General features: G+C 37.6%; 1 protein-coding gene across 2 annotated transcripts in view; it reads right to left on the bottom strand.

Moving 5' to 3' along the window:
* WDR76 (WD repeat domain 76) overlaps nt 1-25,173 on the bottom strand; it is a 46,076-nt gene that overhangs the window by 18,673 nt on the left and 2,230 nt on the right. The window contains exons 1-8 of one of the 2 annotated variants that reach the window (XM_021009205.2): nt 19,735-19,840; nt 18,797-19,186; nt 16,466-16,558; nt 14,658-14,713; nt 10,002-10,125; nt 7,785-7,886; nt 7,639-7,679; nt 7,414-7,567 (exon numbers count right to left, since the gene is read on the bottom strand). In XM_021009205.2, the coding sequence (XP_020864864.1) occupies nt 7,414-7,567; nt 7,639-7,679; nt 7,785-7,886; nt 10,002-10,125; nt 14,658-14,713; nt 16,466-16,558; nt 18,797-19,186; nt 19,735-19,761 (987 nt within the window). In that variant the 5' untranslated portion in view covers nt 19,762-19,840. Of the gene's footprint in view, nt 1-7,413; nt 7,568-7,638; nt 7,680-7,784; nt 7,887-10,001; nt 10,126-14,657; nt 14,714-16,465; nt 16,559-18,796; nt 19,187-19,734; nt 19,841-25,173 lie in introns of those variants that run through there. The other variant, XM_021009206.2, reaches the window with a different exon arrangement.

The following is a 25,173-nucleotide window of genomic DNA, read 5'->3' as shown; positions in this document are numbered from 1 at the left end:
ACAATAACTTTGTTCCCAAAATACACAATAAAAAAATGCAATATCAAAATTTCTCCATTAATATTGCTATAGCCAACAAATCCATTAATTAGTCTCTATGTCGTCCCATTTATAACTAAATTATCAATTCCTAAGAAGTCAGTTTCTAGATGCAGATTTCACAAAATCACAATCTGTTCCTCTATAATACCCCCACCACAACATCCCCATTAAGTGGCCATCCAGTCTCAGCAGTAGCAATCTACTACCTCGTAACATAGCCTATACTACTTCAACATAGCTCTAACTGCAAGGTAGATTTCCTTATGTTGGCCCAAAATCTGTCTCTGCAACTTTTACTTTATATTTCTACTTCAGTGCTCTAGAGCCAAAAAAGGACTGGTCTAATCCTTTTTCCACATGACAGCCTTTCAAATACTTAAAGTGATCATGAAGATATTAATGGTAAGTCCTGCTGGGAGGAGCTATGGGAAGACAGTAAGTTTTACTGATGCCTTTTGTTTTTATATCAAATTCATTTCTGAATGTTAGTCTTCACTGCTATCCCAGAAGATAATCAAGATCTAAAACAAACCCAATCCCAGTTCAGCAAAATCAAAACATCAATCGTGTCTCTAAGTACAAGCACATTTCACACCCACAGTCCCCCACCTCTCCACCAAACAGGAGAGGGGTATATTCTCTTCTTTCTCCAGGGACAAGTTATTAGTCATTATAATTATATAGTATCTCATTTGATTTTATCATTCATTCTGCTTACATCATTACTGTCCCTGAGTCTTCTGTTCTCTTGGTTTTGATCACTTCATTCTACACCAGTTTGTGTCTTTTTTTCTTTCTGAATTCTTCATATTCTCTGTTTCTTGCAGTACAATAATATTCCATTATATTCATGTACCATGGTTTGTCTAGCCACTTCCAAACTTACAAGGACCCAACTTTCTAGTTTTTTACAGATACTTTCTTCCTCTCTCCTCCCCTCTTCCTTTCTGTTTAATCTCCTTGGGGCTTCTTTCTAGCAAGGGGCTCTGTAGGTCAAAGGGCATAGACGTGTTAGTTGGTTTTTAAGCTTAATTCCAAATTGTTTTCCAGAATCATTGGGCCAATTTAAGTTAACAATACTATATTATTGTGCCTTTTTTTCCTGCAGCCCTTCCATCATTGACTATTTCTAACTTTTGTCAATTTATCAGTATGAAATGAAACCTCACTTATTTTAATTTGCATTTCTCTTAACTGTTAGGGATAGTTAATATAAAATATATCTTCTGAGATTTAGTTGTTTCTATCCTTTAACCCCTTAGCTACTAGGAGAATGGCTCTTGATATATGCATGCTAATTCACTATATAGCTTAGATATCAGAACTTTATCAGAAGTACTCGATGCAAAAATTTTCCCCCAATTAATAGTTTCCCTTGTTATCCTAGGTACATTAATTTTGTTCATGCAAAAGCTTTTTTTTTTTTTAGGCAATTGGGGTTAAATGACTTGTCCAGGGTCACACAGCTAGTAAGTGTCAAGTGTTTGGTCTGAGGCCGGATTTGAATTCAGGTCCTCCTGACTTCAGGGTTGGTGCTCTATCCACTGCACCTCCTAGCTGCCCCAATGCAAAAGCTTTTTAATTTCATATAACCAAAATTGTCTGTTTCATTAGTTGTGATTTTTCTGCCCCTTGTTTGGTTAGGAATTCTCCCCCATACCCCTACTTGTTAAAGGTACTGCTATCCACTTTCCTCCATCTTGAAATGATATAATCCTTTCATATTCAAGTAACCATTCAAATAGACATATAAGGTACTGGCCTAAATATTTTTTTCTTAAAACTTCTTTCTAGTTTGCCTAGAAATTCTTGTTGAATAGCCAAGTTCTTCCACCAAGATATTTATGATCTTGGGTTTATTGAGCAAAGTTATTTACTTCAGTTGTTTGATACATTATTATTCAGTCAGTTCCACTGATCTAATTTTCCATTTCTTTAACTAGCACCAAAGAGTTTGGATGGTTACTATCTTATAATGTGGTCCAAGGTCTGAAAGTGGCTATTAACCCTTCATTTCTACTATTTTTCATTATTTCACTTGAGATTCTAGTTCTTTTATTCCTCCAAATGAATGCTGTTATTATTTTGTCTTCAGAGGTGAGGAATCTGTGGCCTCAAGGCCACGTGTGGCCTTCCAGGTCCTCAAGTGAAGCCCTATCCCTCTAACTCCATAAAGTGAGCCTTTGATAGTTTCAGTGGTAGGACATTAAATCTGTAAATTAAATTGTGTATTTTGTCATCTTTATTGTATTAGCAAAGCCCACACATTAGCAACGCGTACAGCTTCAATTACTTAGGTCTTAATTTATCTCTATAAAGAGTATTTTATACTAAAGCATTTATGTCTCAAATATGTTTTGGTAGATGTACTCCTAGATATTTTATGCATTTTTAAATTGCTGCAAATAGATATACTAGCAATTATGGTGGATTTATTTTGTATCCTCCTATTTTATTCATGGAGATGTATCCTGGGAAATAGTTTGGAATTATACTGGCAAAGTCCCTAAATATATTACTTGACCCAGTAATAACACCACTAGGCAGAGACCCTAGCAAAGACAAAGACAGAAAGTTCCCATATATGCATGTGTATTTATGTACAGACATAGATACAGAACACTGTTTGTAGTGAGAATGAACTGGTAGCAAAGCAGGTATTCTTTAACTAGAGAATGGCTAAAAAAAATCGGTATGTAATATAATAAAATATTATTGCACCGAAAGAAACTTAAGGAAACTTGTATGAATATTATTGTATTGAAAGAAACAAAGAAACTTGAGGAAACTTGTATGAATATTATTGTATTGAAAGAAACAAAGAAACTTGAGGAAACTTGTACAGAATGAAGTAAAACCAAGAGAACAAATTACTCAATGAGCACAATAATATAAAGCAGAAAGGCACTTAAAGACATCAGAACTTTCATCAATGCGATGATCAATTATGACTTCAGAAGACTAACAGCAAAACATGCTTTCTACCTCTCACGAAGAGAGCCAATCGGCCATAAGTACCAAATGAGGTATGAACTGCCAGATGTGGTCAATGTGTTTGCTTAGTTGTTTTACTTAATTGTACTTGCTTTATCATAAGGGCAGGTTCTATTGGGAGGGAAGGGCAGACTCACTGGGAAGTGGTAGCAATGGGAAAAGAAAGAATGAATAAAATGTGCTGTGCCTTTTATTCTGTTTTTAAGATGAGGGTATAAGAAAAGAAATAATCAGGTTATCCACTAAAGCAGGACCCCATTGTGAAAAGATTCTTCAACTAGGCCCTGTAAATTATCCCAGGAAATACTCACGATGAAACTTCTAGGAACTTTAGCTTGCTGTAATTTGCTTGTTGCAATAGCCTATATGCAATGTCACAGAATTTAGAACAGGGACGTGACCTTAGAGAGCACAATTAATTAATATTTGTTGATTTTCCTTTCTTTCTGATACTATGTGGCCAGATGCCGATCTCCTACTGCAGGCAGATCTTTTCCCGGGGGGGGACAGGTTCAAGCAAAGTGTTACATGCTCCTAACAAAGTAACCCAGGATCTTTATGTCAGTCACAAATCTTTGACACAAAGGTTACAATTACATGGGAAATACAAAAAAGAAACACAGCTTTTCATTCCAGCTTTGCAATAAACAAGTGGCCTTGGACTAATTACTCTCTTTACTTTTTTACACCTTTTTGTACCTAAAGTAAGGAAGCCACATGTGAGCTCAAGGACCACTCCAGATCTACCATTTTAGGTTGCTCTTCATCCCACTGACCACTAGATATTTGTGATCTTATTTCACGAGGATAACATAAGACAACCATCACTTCCAGACTGTTTATTGTGCTCTTATCTCTAATCTTCACACATATCACCTGGATGTTGCAAAATTTTAAAACACCATCTTCACCCTTAAGCCATTCTCTCTCCCTGATGTCATTACTACACCTGTTCTATACTCTATGTTGTGCTAAGTGATTCAACAGAACCAAAAGCTATAGCCCCTGCCTTCCATCGAGGGGGCACAGTGGACCAACCACAGACCTGAAGGCAAGAAAACCCAAGTTCAAATCTGACCTCAGACACTGAGTATGACCCTGGGCAAGACACTTAACCTCTACCTCCCTAGTAGCACTTCCCTCCCAGAACTGTAGTAAGGCTCAAATGAGAAAATACTAGTAAAGTGCTTAGCCCAGTAACCAGCACGTACAGAACAGCTGTTTAATAGTTGTTTGTTCCCTTCCATTCTTTCTTATCATATAGTTTGAGAAGTAGAATAATTAGAGAAGAAACCACGTAAATAAACAAACCAGCAAACATAAATTAGTAGCTTACAGATCCATATAGTATAGAGGTGCTAACAAATTCCAAGAAATTGCTAACTATGAGCTTTGGTTGGTCTCGGAAGGCTTCAGGAAAATAGATAAAACTTGAGCCAGGAATGGATTTTGAGCCGGCCCTTGAAGGAACTGTAGGATTTGGAAGTGAAGAACGGTCTTAACAACACTTAACAAGCACTACAAGCCAAGAGTACTCCATAAAGACACAGAGGCAATAATAGTCATGGCTTTCGGGAGGAATAACAAGAACAGGCAATTGAAACAATGGGGCCATTTTAAAAGAAAAAAAGTTGATTAAATAAGGTGGAACTACTTAAAAATGAGCCACGAACGTCCAGCTAGAAAGTCTGGAATAAATTAATACGCAATAAATTGGCAAAGATGAAAAAATATGGAAACAATCAATGTTGGAAGGGTTTGGAAAAACATACTAGTACATTATTGGAGGAGTTGCAAAATCAGCACACCCATTCTGGAAAACAATTATACAAATAAAGTGATTAAAATGACCACTCCCTTTGACCCAAAGATTCCACTACTATGGTTATATCTCAAGCAGGTCACTGATAAGAAGAAAACATTCCTAAACACCAACATATTTAAAGTAGTTCTTTTTCTGGTAGCATAAGAATCGAATACAACATTACTGTGCTGTAAGAAAGGCAAATATAAATGAACACAGAAGAAAAGATTTATATGATCTAATGCAGAATAAAATAAGCAGAGCCAAGAAAACAAATGTACACAATGACTACAACAATGTAAATGGAATGAATAACCGCTAAACAATCAAAGGTGAATGCTGTGCATTTAAAGGATAAGCATCACTTCAGAGAAATATGAAAAGACACCCCAACCCCACTCCTTTGCAGAGGCGGGAAGTCCACAGGGGTGGTTCACTGCATGTATTTTCAGACTTTTTCAATGTATCAGTGTCACTGATTATCTCTTTTTTTCCTTTAAAAATATTACCTGTTGGGGTAGCTAGGTGGCACAGTGGATAGAGCACCGGCCCTGAAGTTAGGAGGACCTGAGTTCAAATCCTGCCTCAGACCCAACACTTGACACTTACTAGCTGTGTGACCCTGGGCAAGTCACTTAACCCCAATTGCCTAAAAGCAAAAAAAATTTTATATATATATATATATATATATATATATATATATATATATATATATATATAATAATTACCTGTTATGTGTCCCTTCTCTGGAGGAGGTGGGGGGAGGAGAGGGAAGAGATACTGAGTGATGTTAAAGACAATCAATAAAATTTCTTTCACAAAAATGAGCAGTAAAGCACCACTGTAGCTTTTTAAGCAAAATATGAAAACACAAAGAAAGCAATGTTTCTGAGGGCTTATCTGGCAAAAGCATTCACTCAAACAAGCACTTATTAAGCAGTACAAGACACCATGGCAGGTGTAGGACAAACCAAGATGAAATGAAAAACGGTCCCTGCCTCTGAAGCATTTAAATTCTATTTTGAGGATACAACATGTATTTATTTGTTAATCTATGTACAAGATAATTTAAGGATGGAGAGAGCCCTAATACTTAGGAGATCAGGAAAGGATTCCCAAAGGGACAACTGTGTTGGAGGGATCACCAAGTGCTGCACCTTGGAGGAGTGTGCAATAAACCTGCTAGGGTTTGGAGCCAGATTGTGAAGGGCTTCCAATGTCAAGCTGAGAAGTTTATATTCTGTCCTAGAAAAGACAGGGAGCTCCTAAAGATTCTTGCGCAGATGACGTGGTAAGACCTTCTATGAAGATTATTTTGGCAGTTGTGTATAAGATAAACTGAAGCAGGGAGACAGTGGTAGTAAAAAAAAAACCAACCACAGTTTAGAGACTGCTACAATATTCCAGGTATGAAGTCAAAAGGAACTGAACTAAGAAAAGAACCAAATAGATCCTTTTAAAGGAAGAATCAAAAAGACTTAGAGTGGATACTGAAAATAAGAGGACCTGAACTACTGTAGGAAGCCCAACTACTATAGGATTTCAAGCCTGGGTAACTAGGAGAATAAAACAATAAAATTGGGAAAAGGAGCTCATTTAGAGTGGACATGATGATGAGTCTAGCTGAGTTTGATATGACTATGAAATTGTCATCCAAGTGAAAATGTCCAGGAGGCAGTTGCAGATGCAGGGTTGGAGGAAGGGGATTAGAATTCTCATTCCAAGGCAGAGGGGGAAAAAAATGGCCCCCATTTTTTCCCTTTAAAAAAGAAAATGTACCACTTGGCTTTCCTCAAGTCTCAGCTAAAATTCCACTGTCTGCAAGAAATCTTCTCTAATCCTACTTAATGTTAGTGCTTTCCCTCTGTAACTATTTCCAATTTATCCCATATATATCTTGTTTGTGTACTGCTATCTGCATGTTGTCTCTCCCTATTAGACTGTGCGCTCCCCGAAAGGATTGTTTTGGCCTTTTCTTCTTATCCTCAGTGCTTAGCATAACAGTACCTGCTACACAGTAGGCCCTTAATAAATGTTCCTTGACTTAAGTAAAAAAAATTACTCCAGTAAACAACTTATACCACACCATATTCCGAGAAAAATTGAGCTACCTGTTTCTATTTTCAGAATAACTTCAGAATCACTTAATCAATTATTTTGTATACTTCTGCTATCTAATACACCAATGATATTCCAGGTTATAGGATGAGAGATTTAAAATTGGAAGGGACCTTATAGTTCATCTAGTCCAACCCACTAATTTTACAAGAACACTGGGGCCCAGAGGGTTGAAATGATTTGCCCAATGTAACAAAGGCAGCAAATGGCCACGCTGGTTTTTCACCCAGGTCCTCTGATCTCTAATCCACTGCTCTGTTTACTGCATCAAAGTATCCAAATAACAGTGAGGCTCAGCAAAAGGAATTTAAGCTTTTGAGATTTGAATAATGCAACTTGCAATCATAAGACGCAAATACAAATTTTAATATTTATAACACATAGATCTAGGGCATTTTCTTTTCTACTTTCTGATTGTACTTTCTCATTTTCAAATAGAAAATAGAAATAGTTACCAAATCCCATAGTCCAACTTGGCCAAGCTTGTCCCCAGCTGCTACCAATGTCCTAGTTTCTGATGGATGAATAGCCATAGAGGATATTCTGCTTCTGATAACTTTGCAGATAGTATCTTCACTAATGACCATGCCAGTCAAACTTGCTTGGTATCTGAAAAGAGAAATTCATTTAAAATTTCAAAATATTTCTACTTAAAACAAAAAAATTTTGTTTAAATTTACCTTTTCATACTAGATAACTTCTTAGTACTCTTATTTCTTGGCTGCAATATTAGAGAGAAATCAGAGCAATAAGATAATGCATTTATTCCAACATTCTCTTAAATATACTAAAACCACAACAGTTAAAAAAGTTCTGAAAGTGATACCTGGCTTATTTTCATCCACATCTGTAAAACTCCTTTAAACATTTCATTTTCACCAGTTTGATTTTCAGGTATCATTTCCAAAGGGCCAGGAGGCAAGCGAGTCTGTTAGAAAAAAACAGAAACAAGTTTTTCTTTGAGGCTTTAAAACATTTTATACAGTGTTCACCATTACACATCCCTTTGTTTACAACCCTTAGTTCATGAACTTGATGAAGCTTATCTCTTCTTGAACACTCTAGAAAATTAAGGAATCAAATTCACCTATGGCAACACAGAACATCTAAGATACTTCCTAAGAGCAAAGTGCTTAACCACATAAGCTGTATGAACATTTGGAAAATCAAATCAATCAATACTTATCAAGTGCTTACAAAACATCTAAAGCTTATAATGCTGTCTAGTGAAACTAAATAGAAATCATTAACTGAAGTTTCCCCATAGTCCTAGTCCTTTGGAGAGATCCTTCATATTATGTAACTAATTCAAAGATCAGTTAACTGCCTTTTTGAAAAAGTTGTGCCAATTTATTATATCAGAGAGAAAAGTATGGAATAATACCCCAAAATTAAAAACCTTTAATAGTTATATTGCAAGAGTACAGTATCTTATCATCCTGAAACCCAAAGTTGTTCTTACAATATAATTCCTTCCTAATTAGGAATATGGTCTAAAAGATAAGGGTAGAAAAAAGTCTACGATGTTGAAAAGACAAATGTGAGAAGAAACATCACTACCACCTTATTATGAACAACCCTTAACTTTCTTTCTACAGGCAAATGCTTACCATTCCAGTAAGAGACAAGCATATATAGTTTATCCACTCTATATGACACTATTTTAAAAGTTATACAAATGAGGGGGGAGGGGAAGGAGGGAGTTTGGAACTCAAAAAATTTTTAAATGAATATTAAAAAAATTTTTTAAGTTATACACTGGTATTGCAAGGAAAAACAAGGTAGCAAGAGTTACTCTACCCTTCTATTTTAATATACACAGATGGATAAAAACCAGATTCTCTTTCCCTCTCCCTCCTATAACCTTTTTCTCTTCAATTTTCTTTCCCTCTGTGTTCCCCTCTACCCTTCACTTCTACTTCATCCTCTTTAATTCCCTTGTCCTTTCTTGCCTCTCTCCTTGCCAATCAGCTTAGTCTATAATCTTGGATTACTGCCAGCATTACAGATAGTTCAGGAGAAATCAACTTTGTGATTCAAGACATTTTCTGACAGTCCTAGTTAAGAAATAATTTTGGGTTCTCAAGGGCAGTTGGAATTAAAATCAACTTCCCCATCTATGTTTGTTTTCTGTTTATTTTATTTGTTATTTTTTCCTTTGGATACTAGGTTTCCCTATCTCACTCAAGCTGAAAGCATAGCAGCCACAATAATGGGCCCAAACCCTCTGTTTGTCAGAACAGAGGCTTTGACATCCTCAGATTCCCAACTAAGGCTGGTTCACTCCTCACTAGACAATATGGTGTCCCCCAGAGCTCACTACTTTGGGGTCAGACTTAGTACAGATATCCAATTGGCTTTAGCCTTAAAGCACATGCATCTCAGAACAACTGAGCTCAAGCAACCCACCAACCTCATTCTCCCCAGTGGCAAGAGATTACAGGTATATGACACCATGCCTAGCATTTATCTATTATTTATCTATTTAAATTCATTACCATGCTACCATTAACTAGCTTTACAAAGCAACTCTGTTAGAGGACAGGGAAGGCAGGAAAATAAGCATTTACATAGCACCTGCTATGTGCTGGGCACTATGCTAAGTGCTTTACATATACAAGTTCCCTGAGTTTGTGAAGTCTTCATTCTTGAATACTAGGGTAAAATGTATTTGTGTTGCTTTCAATATAAGTAAACGGAACACAGCCAATCCGGTGTTACCTAGTAAATACACTCAACTAATCAATACCAGTTTTAACTTTGTGTTCATTCAACTTGAGTATTTTTATAAAGCTTAAAAAAGTACACCCTCTTGAACAGATGGACATTCCTCTTGCACACAATTAAACAAATGACATAATTCCATTTCCTACATGAGCCTACAAAAGCCAACTTCAGCACAAATTCAAACCCATCTAATACAAATTCTAATTCTAATCCACAATTAGTTAATTCTTAATTAATGATATTTTACTACAGTTTCAAAATTCTAAGGAATTTTAAGGTTCTTGTTAGTGTATTCTATTTGTACTGTCACTCTTACATATTGATCTACTGATTCAGGCTGTGGTGAAGGATCTGGTAATGGGACTCCTGACGGATCTACTTTTAATAACCTCATGGATCTTCGACAAACAATCTCATCTTCTGCCTTCTTCAGCTTCTTTCTAAAGGAATTAAAAGTCTGTGTTAACTTATAGCATAGGTTAATAACGTTACTATTACTAGTAGGAAAGAAGACATGGCAATCAACTATAACAACTTTTAATTTAATTTCCATGACTGCAACCACAACCACAGTCTACATTAGTTCAGAAATAAATCAGCAGATTCTATTTGTTGGTACTGTAAAGAAATCAACAAGTTCAGCCTCTGACAAAAACTATGTTATTCCCCTCATACAAAAAGTAATGCTACACAGTAGCTGTCCACAGAACAGTGCTTTCGTTTTTCTAATAGGATAGATGCAACTGATTGATCCACATTTTATCACCTGGTCCCAATGAGCAACAGCCGAAGGAATTCTCCTCTGTGCCAAGTATACCTGGGGTGGAAATGAAAGAAACCTCACAAAGAAGTGACTACTTCATCTTACAATTTGTGATAAAGGACAGGAGAGCTGGGCAGGTTCTGATATACACCCTAAACTGTAGAAGATTTCAAAAGGTTTAGAAAAAGAACTAATAGGATCCCATGGACTAAAATTCTACAGGGCAAGTCAGCTTAAGAGGGACAGGAAACTCTCAAGAATGAAATTCTGAGGGGCAGCTAGGTGGCGCAGTGGATAGAGTCTGGAACACCTGAGTTCAAATCCGGCCTCAGACCAAACACTTGACACTTACTAGTGGCATGACCCTGGGCAAGTCACTTATCCCCAACTGCCTAAAAAAAAAAAAAGAAAAGAAACACACACACACACACACACACACACACACACACACAAAGAATGAAATCCTTAATACACAAAGAGAATTAATTCTAATGACCAATAAAAAGAAGACTTCTCTAAAACAGCTAGGTGGCACAACAGACAAAACACCGGAGGAAGAAAGGCCTGCGCTCAAATCCACCTTCTGACACTTACTAGCTGTAAGCTGTCAAATCACTTGATCTCTGTTTGCCTCAGTTTCCTCAACTATAAAATGGGGATAACAGCACCAATCTTACAGGGTTGTTGTTAGAATCAAATGAGATATTATAAAGTGCTTAAAAAAAGGAAGGGGTAGAAGTGAAGGTATTCACTTAGTATTCTAGGCATGAGGGGCAGCCAGCCAGTGCCTAGTATGTAGTAGGAATAGGTGCTATATATAAAGCACTCATTGTCTTTTCTTCTCCTCCCAATACAGATTCACAGGGAACCTCTCATCTTAGATTAAAAAACAAACAAAGAAAAAGTACAGCAGATAGAAACAAAAGCAGGTAACTAGATAAATATAAAACCATGGAAAAGACCTATAAGAATGTCAAGTGTGCTAAAGCTCAGGATGAACTAAAGCTAGGGGGGAAAAGCGAAGGACATAAAAAATGGTTTCCTTTTCTTTTTTTAAACCTCTACTGGAAAAAGAGAAAGCTCAAAGAAAAAAAACTGCTGCCGAGTGGATGGGACAAAGATAACCAACAGAGAGTAGACGGTTGTTCAGTTCTTTATTTTGTTTTTGCTTTTTCTGCAAATGAGAATGATCAGACTCCAAAGGACAAACCAAAAAGGGTTACTCAGAAATTGATAGCCAAGCCAAGTAATTAGATGGTAAGAGAGTACTAGCTTCCCAAGATGAATTTAGATGAACACCAGATGAACATCATCCTAGGAAACTGAACCAGCAGACATCTTTAGCTCCTGGACATCTACTCATCAGTCAAACATTTAAGGTCTTACTGTGTATGCACCAGGTATTGTACTAAGCGCTACAAAGAAGCAAAAGCAGTTCCCTGCCCTTGAGGCACTTACATTCTAACAGGTGAGGCAACAGGTAAATAAATCTCTAGATACATACAAGAGACACATGAAGCAGACTAGACAGAAGGCAATCTGAAGGAAAAACACTAGTAGGTAGGAGTCCTCCAGAGGAAGGTAGAATTAGAATAGAGTTTTGAAGTCAGGGAAACTAAGATGTACAGGTAAAGGAATAAGGCATTCTAGGTGCAAGGGACAGCCAGACAGCCAGTACAAAGGCACTATTCTACTGAGGGTAATACTATCCTTCCCGGTAAGCCAAGTCAGAATTTGGAAGTGATCAGCTCTTCCCCTCTCACTGAACTGCTAAACATAATTAGTTCCCAAATCTTATTGATTTTACCTCCACAACACCTCTTCTATCAGTTCCCTCTATCCTATCCGTCACCATCATAGTTTAGCTCCAGGTGAAATGTACTCTCACAGACTATACCAAGAACCTCCTAACTGGATTCTAGACTTCCATTCTTTATCCTCTCCAATCCATCCTCCACACAACTCCCAAAATAATCATGCTGAAGCACAAGTGTTACCACGTGCTTGGAAGGACTACTTCCATATCCAAGAATACTGAGTAGCTCTCTCTTGCCTCTAGGATAAAACTCAAACTCCTCAGCTGAACAATGACAGTCACACGAACGGGTTCCAATCTACCTTTTCTTCAGGTTTATCGTATAAAACACCTCTTTGTGCACTCTCACGTTCCCAGAAAACTGGTCTACTTGTTCTTCTCCAGCTCTAGGTCTAAGCTCCCCGCCCTTGTTGGTCTCCAAGCCTAGGATGAACTCCTTCCTCGCCACCACCTCTTAGAACTCCCAGATTCAGTTAGGCTTCAGCTCAGGCGCCATGTGTTACAGGAAGACTTCTTAGATCCCTTAGTTGTTAGTGCTCTCTCTACCCTTATGTTAACGTATCCAAATATTTACTATTCAAACATTTATTAACTAAATTCTTACAGATATTTCATCTTGACCTTGAACTGTAATAATTCCTAGTGATGAAACTCCCTCTACCACTGCATTTTGAGCACTGAGAAAATAAGTGACTTGACAGTAAGTATCAGAGACCAGAATTAACCCTCAAGTCTTTCTCACACTAAAACTGGCTATGACAAAAGTTTCATTATAAAAAAAACCCACTTATAAAATTTGTACCCCCTCAAAGATTCCCCTCCCCTTTAACATTTAATCTCAACCACCAGGCCAAGGGTCAACACCTTTTTGGTTAACTAAAAATGTTCCAAGAGAATGACGCAAATATGCAAAGATTAAGAGATTCTTTGCTGAAACCAGAAGGAGGTTGGGGAAAGGATTGAGGGAAAAATTGAATTTATTAAAAAAGAGTAAGAAAGGCCCTAAGAATATTAATGAAGTCATTGATTATTTTTGCAATAATAACGCTCCTATTATCTTGATGCTAAAGTCAAAGTTTGTAAAGGACATTCTATCATGCTATCATACAATTTTGTTGGGAAAATTATACCAAAAAAGTCAATACTTCATCCTTTAATGTGAAAATTGATGAATACTTGTAGTTGTCACCTAAATTTTATTAAACACAAAATAAAAATCTTATTTTTATAATTTTAATTTCATTTTTCAAGATCAAGTACCAATCGAACCTTTTTTCTACTTATTTACTATGAAATGTTGGTTCCTATTTTAACAGATTTACTTTCAATCCCTACCTTTTTCTGTTACCAATTATCTTTGGATAACGTATAATACAACATGTATCATCAGACAATGATGACCCCTTACACCTGTTTGCATACTGTATCTCCTCTATAAAAGGTAAGCTCCTTTCAACTCAGAAACATTTTAGCAACCAAGCACTATGTTAGGAATACTCAGACAAAAATGAACATAGACCCTAGACCAGCAGCTTATACACTACTGGAGGGAAACTACAAATAAGTTTATACAAAGTAACTGGGGAGGGAGGAACGAAAGAAAGAGGGCAACAGCACTAATGATTCAGGTTACCAGGAAAGGAGGCTCTTCAGCAGAGCTCAATGAAACAAAGATTCTAAGAGGCAGAGCTCTGTAAGGACCCAGAAGAGCGCCAAGCCCAGGGAAGTGAGTTAGCTTGGTCAGAACAGAGGATGGGTGAGTTTGGACACCAGGATCACAGATAAAGGGCTGCAGGGGTCTTAGTGGCCAACCAGTCCAACTCTCTCAGTTTACAGAGAAGGAAAAATGAGGCCCAAAGAGACCTGACCCAAATCACACAGCATTGAGTGGCAGAGGCCAGACGAAAACCCAGGGGTTCGGACTTCAAATCCAAAGCTCTTTCCACAGCGCCATACTGCCTCCTAGACTGCACCCAGATTGTAAAGGGCTTTTCAACACCAAATAAAGGAGCTTGTTTATCCCAGAAGCAACAGGGAGCCACTAAAATGTTTTGATTAGGGGACTGACAAGGTCAGACTTTGCTTTAGGAACTATTTGGCAACTGTGTAGACAGAATGGAGAAGGAAAAGACTGCAGGCAGAAAAACCAATTAGACTACTGCAGTAGCACATGCGTGAGGGGAGAATAGCCTGATAGAGACAGAGTTTGAAACCAGGTCCTGACTCCAAATCAAGAGTTCTTTCCACTGTTATACACAGCCTTGCTGAGGATGACTTTCCTCCAGGGTCTCTCCAGTCAGTTCAAGTCTGTTTGATGCTACTTTCTCAAGTCTTTTGACTACATATTCTACAATATCCCAGACTAAGAATCACAGACCTAAATATTACTTTACCTCTTGATTCCACGAGATGGTCTTTTAGCTATCATTTTGCGTAACCTTGCAGCTGTCTGTAAAATATCCAAAATACATTATGTAAAAACATTACCGTGATATGCTTTACCATAAACACATTTTTCAATAACACTTTTCTGATAAAGACAGCCTATAAAGTGCTTTTCTCACAAAAACTCGTGAGGTCAGTAGTGGAATTATCCCTATTTTACAAATGAACAATTTGATAGAGTTAAAGTAACCTGAATAGCAGCTGCAAGGTGGGGCAGTGAATAGAGAGCTGGGACTGGAGTCAGGGAGATTTGAATTAAAATCCAGCTTCAGACATTTCTTACCTGTGTGACAGAGGGCAAGTCACTTAATCTCTGTCTGCCTTAGTTTCTTTATATCTCAAATGGGGTTACTCATAGCACGTGCCTCCCAGGGTTGTTGTGAGGGTCAAATTAGATATCTGTAAAGTGCTTAGCACAGTGCTTGGCACATAGTAGGTATTTAACAAATGCCTGATTCCTTTCTTCCATTCAACTAACAGTTTACTAAGTGCGTAACAGATCACAAGACAATTAGTGGCAATGAGAAATAAAGAGTGTTTATGTCATGGTATTGTTCTCAAGGAGTAGTACTCAAAGAGAGATATAACATATACCTTAATGACTATGATGTTATCAATTCTGCCTTGTTTTGTCAACAGCACTAATTTCCTGGTAATGGACATTACAAGGCTGGTATAGTATCTACCATTTATTAGATTCAATAACTGAGTCTAAAGAAGATATATTTTGCTGCAAAGTTCTCTTAATTAAGCTTTCATAAATCTAATCATATCTTCCATTGACTTAACACATTAAAAGTATAGCTTCTATAGAAATGCTTTATCTGATCTGCATCTTCAAATCTGTTTTCTGATCTTCAGTTTGCAATGGCTATCAATTTAGCTTCAATTTTCTATTTCTTAAGCTACTCATATATCCCTCACATACATCTCAAGTAGTTAATCGTTTCTAATCAAACATTTAAATACAATTGGAAGCTGTATTTAAAGGAAACTGTCATTTAAAGAAATCAATAAATTCCCTAAAATTCACACTCCAGATTACACTTAACACTGATGCCAGTTTCATGAAACATTGCCACAAAACACGTTCTATCCTAGAACACATTTCTTCTTGGTATATTCAGCCCAGGAATTTAACTGACTGGAGGGTCTACAGTGAACAAGGTATAAATGAAAAGGGGGGAAAAAAACCCCACAACTCAGACCCAAATAGAGATTGTAGAAAAGCCAGAGGTTCCCACCACCAAACTTAAACTTCCAAAGGACTGGCTAAAGGAAGAGAGATCAATCTGGATTAGTTACCCAAAGAACCTTATTAAGGAAAAAGAAATGTCTTTATCTAAGAGTTAAAATCAACGACCTTAGCATGTATGTCCACTAAGGGCAATGACATGCCTCTTAGAAAGCCAAAGCGCACCTCTCACTCTATGAGGCAGGGAGGATCCAGAAGTGAAGTATAATGATGTAGTTTTAATATATAAATAATGAATCTCTTCCCAAGGCAGAGGTAGGAAGGAAAGCAGAAGGGTTTTATAAGGTTAGCAATCAGGAGAGAATGCTCTACCCCAGGGACTAAGATATTTTGACTAAACTACACTTGCTGTCCCTAAGAAACATCCTCCACCTTATCCAAAATAAGGCAATGTAAAGACGAACAGTAGAACAGCAGCTGTAACAACTCAAACTTGAACATACACACTCCCATAGGATGGAATTTGTGTATTTTCCAGTTAAATTGAGAATCTATACAAACCTCTACCAAATGAAGTGAAGCAAAAAATTCAGCATTTTCTGATATGTTTTTTAGCCTCTTCTTCTCATAAGCTGATAACTCTACTGAATCATCCTATGGAAAAAAAAAATAACTTATAAGTACAGTTCCCAACAACAGCACCTTACAAAGACAGCAACTTAATTTCAAGTAGGTCATCCCAACCCTTCTTTTGAAGGTCACCTCCCATTCATTCAGTGATGTATACAAGGAAACTGCCAACCAGTCAAGATGTTGTCACATCAAAGTCTTGGCAATTCCATGAAATGTTTTAAAGCATCCTAAGTCTGTAAATGTTTCTGTGGATTTCCAAAACAGTGTGAGGTGTCCTTGAAAACTATTAACAAGAATGAAATTTACAAACACTTGTTGCGTTTACTTGTTCAGAGACTGAGCAGAGGCATTTACAACTTTAAGTAAAGGCAACAAAAGATAAAGGGAGGAAATGTTAGGTTAGCTCTTGTTAAAATATCTTTTGTTTAAAGAAATATCACATATCATTAAGAACCATCATCAGTCAATTAACAAGCATTTATTAAGCACCTACTATGTGCTAGTACTGAGGATACAAAGACAAAGAAGTCAATGACCTTACACACAATCCAGGAACACAACACCACATACACACACACACACGTTTATATACAGAAGGATATGTGTATGTGTGTATGGTCTAGATCACACATTATTACCTCATCCATGATGGCCTCCCTAATATCTCTAAATAGAAGAGATCCTTTCCAAACCAGTATTTCAAGCCTGTTCAACCTTTCTTATATGGTTTTCTAAGTTGTATTAATGTGTATACATAGCTCACATCCTTTCTCTTAAGCTGTAAACTCCTTACTCTATTTGTGTGTGTGAATGTGTGAGCTTTCTTTTACAACATGGCTAATATGGAAACACATTTCCCATGATGTCACATGTATAATAGATACTGAATTTCTTACCTTCTCAAGGACGTAGGAGGGATGGGTGGGAGAGAGAATTTGGAACTCAAAATGCAAAAAAAAAAAAAAAGCTGAAAAAAATTTTACATGTAATTGGGAAAAATTTAATAAAATTTTTAAAATTTTTTTAAAATGAAGGGGATGGTTTCAGAAAAACCTGAGAAGACCTATATGAACTGATACAAAGTGAAGTGAGAACAGGAGAACATTGTACATAGTATCAGCAATAAGGGTTAATATTTATTTTTGCTCTACTCAATCTTCTCTTCACTACCAGGATCCAAAGTTTTTCAAAGGAAGATTCTAACCCTATCTTTACATTTTCACAAGCACAAGCCTAGCACATGGTATGCACATAATAAATGTTTTTTGAGGCAATGTGGTATATCAGGAAAAGTAGGCTTGGAGACAGGAGAGACCTGGGTTCAAATCTTGCCTCTGATGTCTATTAGCTGTGTGACCATGCTTGAGCAAATTATTTAATTTCCCAGAGCCCCAGCTTCTTCATCTGTAAAATATAAATGATAACACTACCTGCAGTATCTACCTCACAGAGTTTTTGTGAGGACCAAATGAGAATATAAGTAAAACTCTTTGAAAACCTTGGAAAATGCCAGCTGTGTTAAACAGATGTTTTAAGCACAGCATTAGTACAATTAGTACTAATTCTTTTTCTCCTTCATGCTTTCTCTTAGAGGATGGTGACTCCTGGTGCACCTTACTAATATATATTATGGAAGTTCAAGACACATTAACAGAATTTTTACTCTTCAAATGATATGCTACAAATATAAAATGAAAAAAAAAGGTCAGTATTAGAAGTAGAGAATTAAAGAACTTCAAAGATCATATAGCCCAGCACCTCCCTTAACAGCTGAACAAACTGAGATCAAGAGTGGTCAAGCTGACTTACCCAAGATCACACAGCTAGTGAGTGTCTTGCAACAGAAGTATCCCTTTCACTGTACCATATACAAAATTAAAAGCCATTTCAAGACAAGTGAGGTATTTAAAAAAACTATCAGTAAACCTTAACTGAAATAGGTGGCTCACCTCTCTCCTCTGAGTACTTGGTCATAGGATTCAGAGCTAGAAAGGAGTCAGAGATGATCTAGCCCAACTGCCTCGTTTACAAACAAGGATACTGAGGGCTAGAGAGATGAAGTACCTCGCCCAAGGCCACACAGGTTTGTTTTAAATTTAGGCCCTCAGATTCAAAACACAGTGCTTCTGCATGCATTTTTAATGCTCCCAACTTATTAAATTCACCAAAATCTCGAAACTTAAAAGCAAAAGATAACATTTTCATTATATAAGTCAGCTGGTAAAACCGACAAGATAATTCTTAAACTGAGATGCTTACCAAATCAGCTGTTTCATTTTCGTCACCATCTCCATCCTGATTGCTTTGCATTTCATTGCTGAGAGACAATACATCTTTAGTATTCTCGGGTATCACAACACTTGGTTCTGTCTGAGAACCCAAAGCTGATTTTTGTAGACTGTATTCTTTGGGAAATATAGCTTCTTTTTCTGGAGTTTCAAGTTCTCTGTGTTTCCTTTTTATTTTAGGCTTCTCTTCACCGTTAGAATTACTTTCTGATGGATTTTGAGGGCTCATCATCTGGCCTTGTTTGTTCTTTTTGACAACAAATGGAAAAAGGAGTACTCGAGCTTGCTTCTGTAAAATTATACTCTGTTCTGGTGTCAGAGATAGGCCAATTATGCTCTGGGGGACTTTAGATTCATTCACCTGTTTAGTTCAACAAGAAATATAAAGTGTTAGAATCTGATCTTCCTCACAAAGTCCCTGGCTTGAGCTTTGTAATAACTCAGTATATGATGACGCATTTCCTAAAGTCTGAGTAAGCAAAAGACTGCATTTAACAAGACCTCACCACAGCTGTCTCTCTCACAGCCCCCCTCCTCCCATACTATGCCCCTAATACTCTGTATGTCACAAGTTTCTGAACAGGTCTGGGCTAATTTAAAGAATGAAATCAGCAACCACATTTCATTTAATTTAGTATCAGCAGACGAGTCCCAAGTGCAGGAGGCCAGTTAACACTGCTAGCTGCAAGCCTGGACAAGTCTCTTCTTCACCCTGGGGCCTCATTTCCTCCGCTTAAAAAAGACTTACGGTCACAAGCCGGAGGCTCCGGCACCATCAGGCAAGCCCAAGGAGATCCCGCCCAGCTACAGGAGCAAAGCCGGGGTCTCCCTCTCCCCTCTCCCCACCCTCCCCTGCTCGGGCTTCTGCAGTCCGGCTCCCGACTTGCTCTCAACCTCAAAAGCCCACACCTGGAGAGCCGCCCGGGACCCCGCCATCCTCTCCCAGCTCCAGCTGCCTTCCCGCCAAGAGCGCGCGCCAAGAGAAGGAACGAGCCTGGCTAGGGCGGGGACTGAGGAAGCGGGTGCTTGGGGCGGGCGGGGGGAGGCCCAGCCGAGAGGCGGGCCCCGGAGCAGGGAGGGGCCCACAGCCCACAACTACAGCTTGTGGTAGTTACGTCACTTTCCGACTCTCCCTAATCCCATTAGGGGTTTTCTTGGCAGAGATTTTGGAGTGGTCTGCCATTGCCTTCTCCATCTCATTTTGCAGGTGAGGAACTGAGGCCAACAGGGTTAAGTGACTTGTCCAGGACCATACAGACAGTAAATGTCTGAGGACAGAGGAATCATCCTGACTCCAGGCCCAGTGCCGCTAGGACTCGTGGGGGCATGGGTCATCTGGGGAGACTCAGCCCAGAGCTCCAGCCTCTGCTGGGGAGCAAACCCTACCTTTGCTGCCTGAGCAGTGAGTTTCAGAGACTCAAGCTCCTGTGGACATGCTGGAAAGATCTCTGGACCTGGGGTTGGAAAGCATTAAAAGCTTGGCTTGTACACTTCATGCCTTTGTGGTCTTGGGCAATCTTACTGGACCTTTGTTTACTTATCCTCCAAATGGGAGAGGTACTCCCCTGTGTCACTGGATTGTTGTGCTTTGAAAACCTTAAAACAGCATATAAATAGGAGTCTGTTATGGAAGAGTTGCAGATTCTCAGAGTTGAAAGGGACCTCAGTGTCCACCTAATCCAACTGACACCTGAAAAATAATTCCTTCTTCAACATACCCAACATAGGCCAATCAGCCTCTGCCTGAAAGTCTCCACTTGGAGGGAACTCACAATCTTCCCAGGTGGCCCATTACACTTCTGGATAGCTCTAACTAAAGAGGAGGCTAAATTTGCCTCTGCAGTGTCTACTCATCACTCCTATTTCTACCCTCTGAGGTAAAGAACAAGTCTTTTTTTCTTTTAGCAATTGTTTAGAATTATGAACATAGACGGTAACAAACTTCACTCAAAAAAGCCTAGTTAGCCACAAGAACTCAAAAGAACTTTGAAGCAGTATGACTGTCCTTTAAATACTTAAAGACAGCTATTGTGTTCCCCCTAAACCAACTCCGTTCCAGGTGAAATATCCACCAGCAATTCCTTCAACAGCCTTCACCATCCTGGTCTACCCCTCTGGCTACTAAACATTCATCAGCTTATCAATGTCCTCCCTAAATCATGCACAATTTTGTGCAGTATAATGTGTGTTTTGGGCCCCAAAATCACCAGTAATAGTTCATATTTGGTCTGACTAGGGCAAAGTAAAAGAGTAACTGGCTTTTTAAACTGTTTATAGTAACTGTATTTGGTAGACTTGTTAAGTTTCAAGTGCCAGTGGAAAATTAGGCAGAGATATTCTGTAGACAGGAGACAGGGATCTGGACATAAAAGAGAGGTCAGGTGAGTTATTTTTGTAAGTGGAAGTTGAAGTGGTGGGGATTAATCAAATTGCCCAGGGAAACAGCATAGAGAAGCGAGAGGGTCAAAAATATAAAAATGGACAATAATGATGAGTATGGAAGCTAGACCCCAAAAAGGAAAAACCATGGACTTTCCCACAAGGCCAAATCTCTGGCGTTTGCCTGAGGCTATAATCAACTGGCCTTTTATTGTGGTTCCACCCAATCTCCCAATTATCCTAAACCTAGCCTAGGCCTCCTTTGTCTTACCTCCCTATAGCCCCAGGCCATTTCCCACCCTTAATCCTAGCTAGGCTCCATTCTCCCTAGGCCACGTGGTCCAGGTCCCAAGTGTTCTGTTCACCCCAGTTTACTGGACACTCTCATTCAGATCTTCCCTAAACCCCTCCTCCAGTTACCCCAAACTACTTGGCCACTGCTAGATCCCTCCCACAGTCTTTCTGTAATAAGGTCCATCTTGTCTCCATTAAGGTGCTTAGATTCTTAAAATCTAGCCAATAGGATGTTCAGACTCCTTAAGAGTCTGCCTAATATGACGGATGTTCTAGTAAACCTTGTCTTTGGCTGAAAGAAGGCTTGGGCCGAATTCTTTTAACCATGACCCTCATGTGTGATTTTGGGGTCCCAATACCCCTAAATCTCATCAATACCACAAAAAGGATAGACAGTGAAAGAAGTAGAAAAACCAAGAAAGTGTGGTATCCACAAGGTGGTAGTCAACAGTGTTCATTTCTAATGAGCAGATGAAAGCTTTGAAAAGTCTAATAGACTTAGCAATTAGAAAATGTGATTCTTATAAATCATAAAAACTAGGAGCAGCTAGGTGGACACTTGCTAGCTGTGTGACCCTGGGCAAGTCACTTAACCCCAATTGCCTAAAAACAAAAACAAAATCATAAAAACTGCAAGGAAAAGAAATATTTATGCCAATAATGAAAAATAAAAACTTTTTTTAACCAAAAAAGGGGAAGAAATTGGTAGACAAAGTTCAGTGGGTTTGATTATGAAAGAATAAAAAGATTTTTCACAAGAAATTATAAAATGTCTAAAATAAGAAGGAAAGAGAGGGGAAAACAGATTTGTAATGATTTGTCTTCCAGATATATATGAACTGATACACAGGTATAAAACTAATTCACACTCCCCAATGAGGAATGGCCAAAGGTCATAAACAATTTTTGAAGAAAATACAGGTTAAGAACTACCTGAAAAGATGTTCAAAATCCCTAATGATAAAAAAATGGAAAAATCAAAAAAGTTGAAAATGCTACCTTTGTAGCAATTCACTTGGGCAATTCACTTTCCCTCTAAGCTTCAGGTTTCTCATTTATAAAATGAGGAAATTCTCTTCCAGCTACAAAGCCACATTCCTTACAACCATTATATTCATTATGTTGCTTGAAACAGCAAAAAAAAAAAAAGATAAAAATTCAGTATGACACTGTAGAATTCAATAACTCAGTGTCTGACAAACCAGAAAACATAAATTACTTAGCAAAAAATTCTCTACATGATAAAAACTGCTGGGAAAACTAAAAGCAGACTAGAAAAATTAGTCTCAGATCAAAACTTTACACTCTATTCCACATTACATTCTAAATCAATATATAACCTTAATATCAAAGATCACGCCAAAAAAATTAGAAGAGAAGCAAGTCATATACATCTCCCAGGTATGGGTAGGAAATGTATTTTTAACCAAAAAAGGGACAGAGGCAATTACAAAAGCTAAAATAGACAATTTTGTTTACATGAAACTAAAACACAATCAAAATGAATGCACCTAGGATAGGGAGGAAAGTAGTGATATGAGAAAAAATCTTGGTATCAAGTTTTTCTGATAAGGATTTGGTACACAAGACATGTAAACACTTAACATATATATGACCAAAAACAATTTCCAACAGATAAATGGTCAAAGGATATGTACAAACAGATCTCAAAAGAATTTCAATCTAGGAGGGGGCTAGGTGGCAAAGTGGATAGAGCACTGGCTCTGAAGTCAGGAGGACCTGAGTTCAAATCAGCCACAGACCAAACACTTGACACTTACTGGCTAGCTGTGTGACCCTGGGCAAGTCACTTAACCTCAACTGGGGTTAAAAAGAAATAAAAAAGACTTGGTAAGAATTGCAATCTACTAAGAACTACAAGAAAGAATTATTCAAATCATGAATAACAAAAGAAATGCAAAACTGGGAAAGATGACAAAAGATAGGAATAGTGAATGTGGGAGTTCAGAGAAGATAGAAATTCCAATGCCTTACTAGTGGATCAGTACAATCATTTTGGAAAGCATTTCGGAATTACGCAAATAAAATGACTAAAATGTCCATACCTTTTGACCCAGAGATTCCAGTCCTAGGCTTATACCCCAAAGAGGCCACTGATAAGAAGAAAGTCTCTGTGTTACACTAAAAACATTTATATCACTTCTTGTGAAAGCAAAGAATTGAAAACAAAGCAGATACTCATCAACTGGAGAACAGCTAAACAAACTGTGGTACATGAATAACGAAATATTACTGTACTGTAAGAAATGACAATCACAATAACTGCAGAGAAACATGGAAAGATCTATATGAACTAATGTAAAGAGAAGTAAGCAGAGCCAATAAAGCAATAGACAATAACTACAATGTAAACAGGAAGAACCACCAAAAAAATCAAAACTGAATCTTCCAAAATTACAAATAACAAGCATGGTTCCAGAGAAGACCTAAGAGTCTTAAGATACCCTTTTGCAGAGTTAGAGGGTCCACCAGTACAGTACCATCACACATATTTTTATATTTTTTCAATGAACTGATTGGTTTTGCTGATTTTTTCCCCCTTTTTTGTCTAAAAAATATTATTTGTTGTATGAGAAGGAAAGGGGGAGATCCTGGAGGAAATTTTAGTGATTTAAAAAAATAAAACACATCAATAAAACCTTTTTTAAATTCAATATGGCAGCAGGGCTGCAGGTAAAGGGGTATCCTTTACATTGTGGGATGGTAACTGGTACAAACTTTGAAATGCTGTTTGACAATATACATAAAAGCCACAAAATTCATCAGGTTCTTTCTTCTACATTCCTGCTATAACTCCATCCTAAAGATATCAAGGGAAAAAATGATAGCAACTGACATTTATGTTGTGCTTTAAGTTTCTCATTTAATCCTTTTAAAAAAAAAGTCAGGTTAGAACCACATAGTTTATTTCCATTTTGCAAATGAGGAAACAGAGGCTCAGAAAGATTAAGTGACAAAGGCACAGCAAGTATCAGAATCAGGAACTCAACCAGGTCTTACCTGACTACAATCTTAATCTTTCCAACCCACCAAAACACAAAAACATTCATAGCCACTTTATTTGTAAGAGCAAAAAAACTGGAAACAAAACTACTCCCAACAGTTGGAAAATGGCTGACTGCATTGTGATTTATTCGCATGACAGAATATTATGATGCCAGAAACTGATAAATATTTGGAATACAAGAAATATAGAAATAATGTAAATGCTGTTTGGGTTTTGCTCATTTCATTCACAATTTATATTTACTGCTATATTTTAAAAGGGCAAAGAAGTTTCAAATCCATTAAGGGGAAAGAGAGCAATCATCTTTTATTAATTTGTTTGATTTCTACTTCATTAAAATGTATATTATAAAGAAAAGTGGAGGAATAGAGATAAAGTCCCTTCTGAAAATAAGAGGAAGGCTAAAAGGTATCATAAACAATCAGGACAGCTTTCAAAGTTACATGTTTAATATGTTAAATACTTTAGGGGGATAAAAAGCAAGTTCTAGATAACAGAGATTCATAGTTTCATGCACAATCCTCTCCTGTTTCAGAATGTATATGAAAATGCTCACTTTATTTAGTTTGTTAATTTCAGAATGAAATGAAATATGTTATACTGTTTATGACTTCATTATAATTTTATACCGAAAAGTATAATTCCAT

The sequence above is a fragment of the Phascolarctos cinereus genome, unplaced genomic scaffold (genome assembly GCF_003287225.1).
Source record: "Phascolarctos cinereus isolate Bilbo 61053 unplaced genomic scaffold, phaCin_HiC Scaffold_3;HRSCAF=262, whole genome shotgun sequence".
Lineage (NCBI taxonomy): Eukaryota > Metazoa > Chordata > Mammalia > Diprotodontia > Phascolarctidae > Phascolarctos > Phascolarctos cinereus.
The sequence above is the reverse complement of the archived record's forward strand: the minus strand, read 5'-3'. Positions and strand labels throughout refer to the sequence as shown.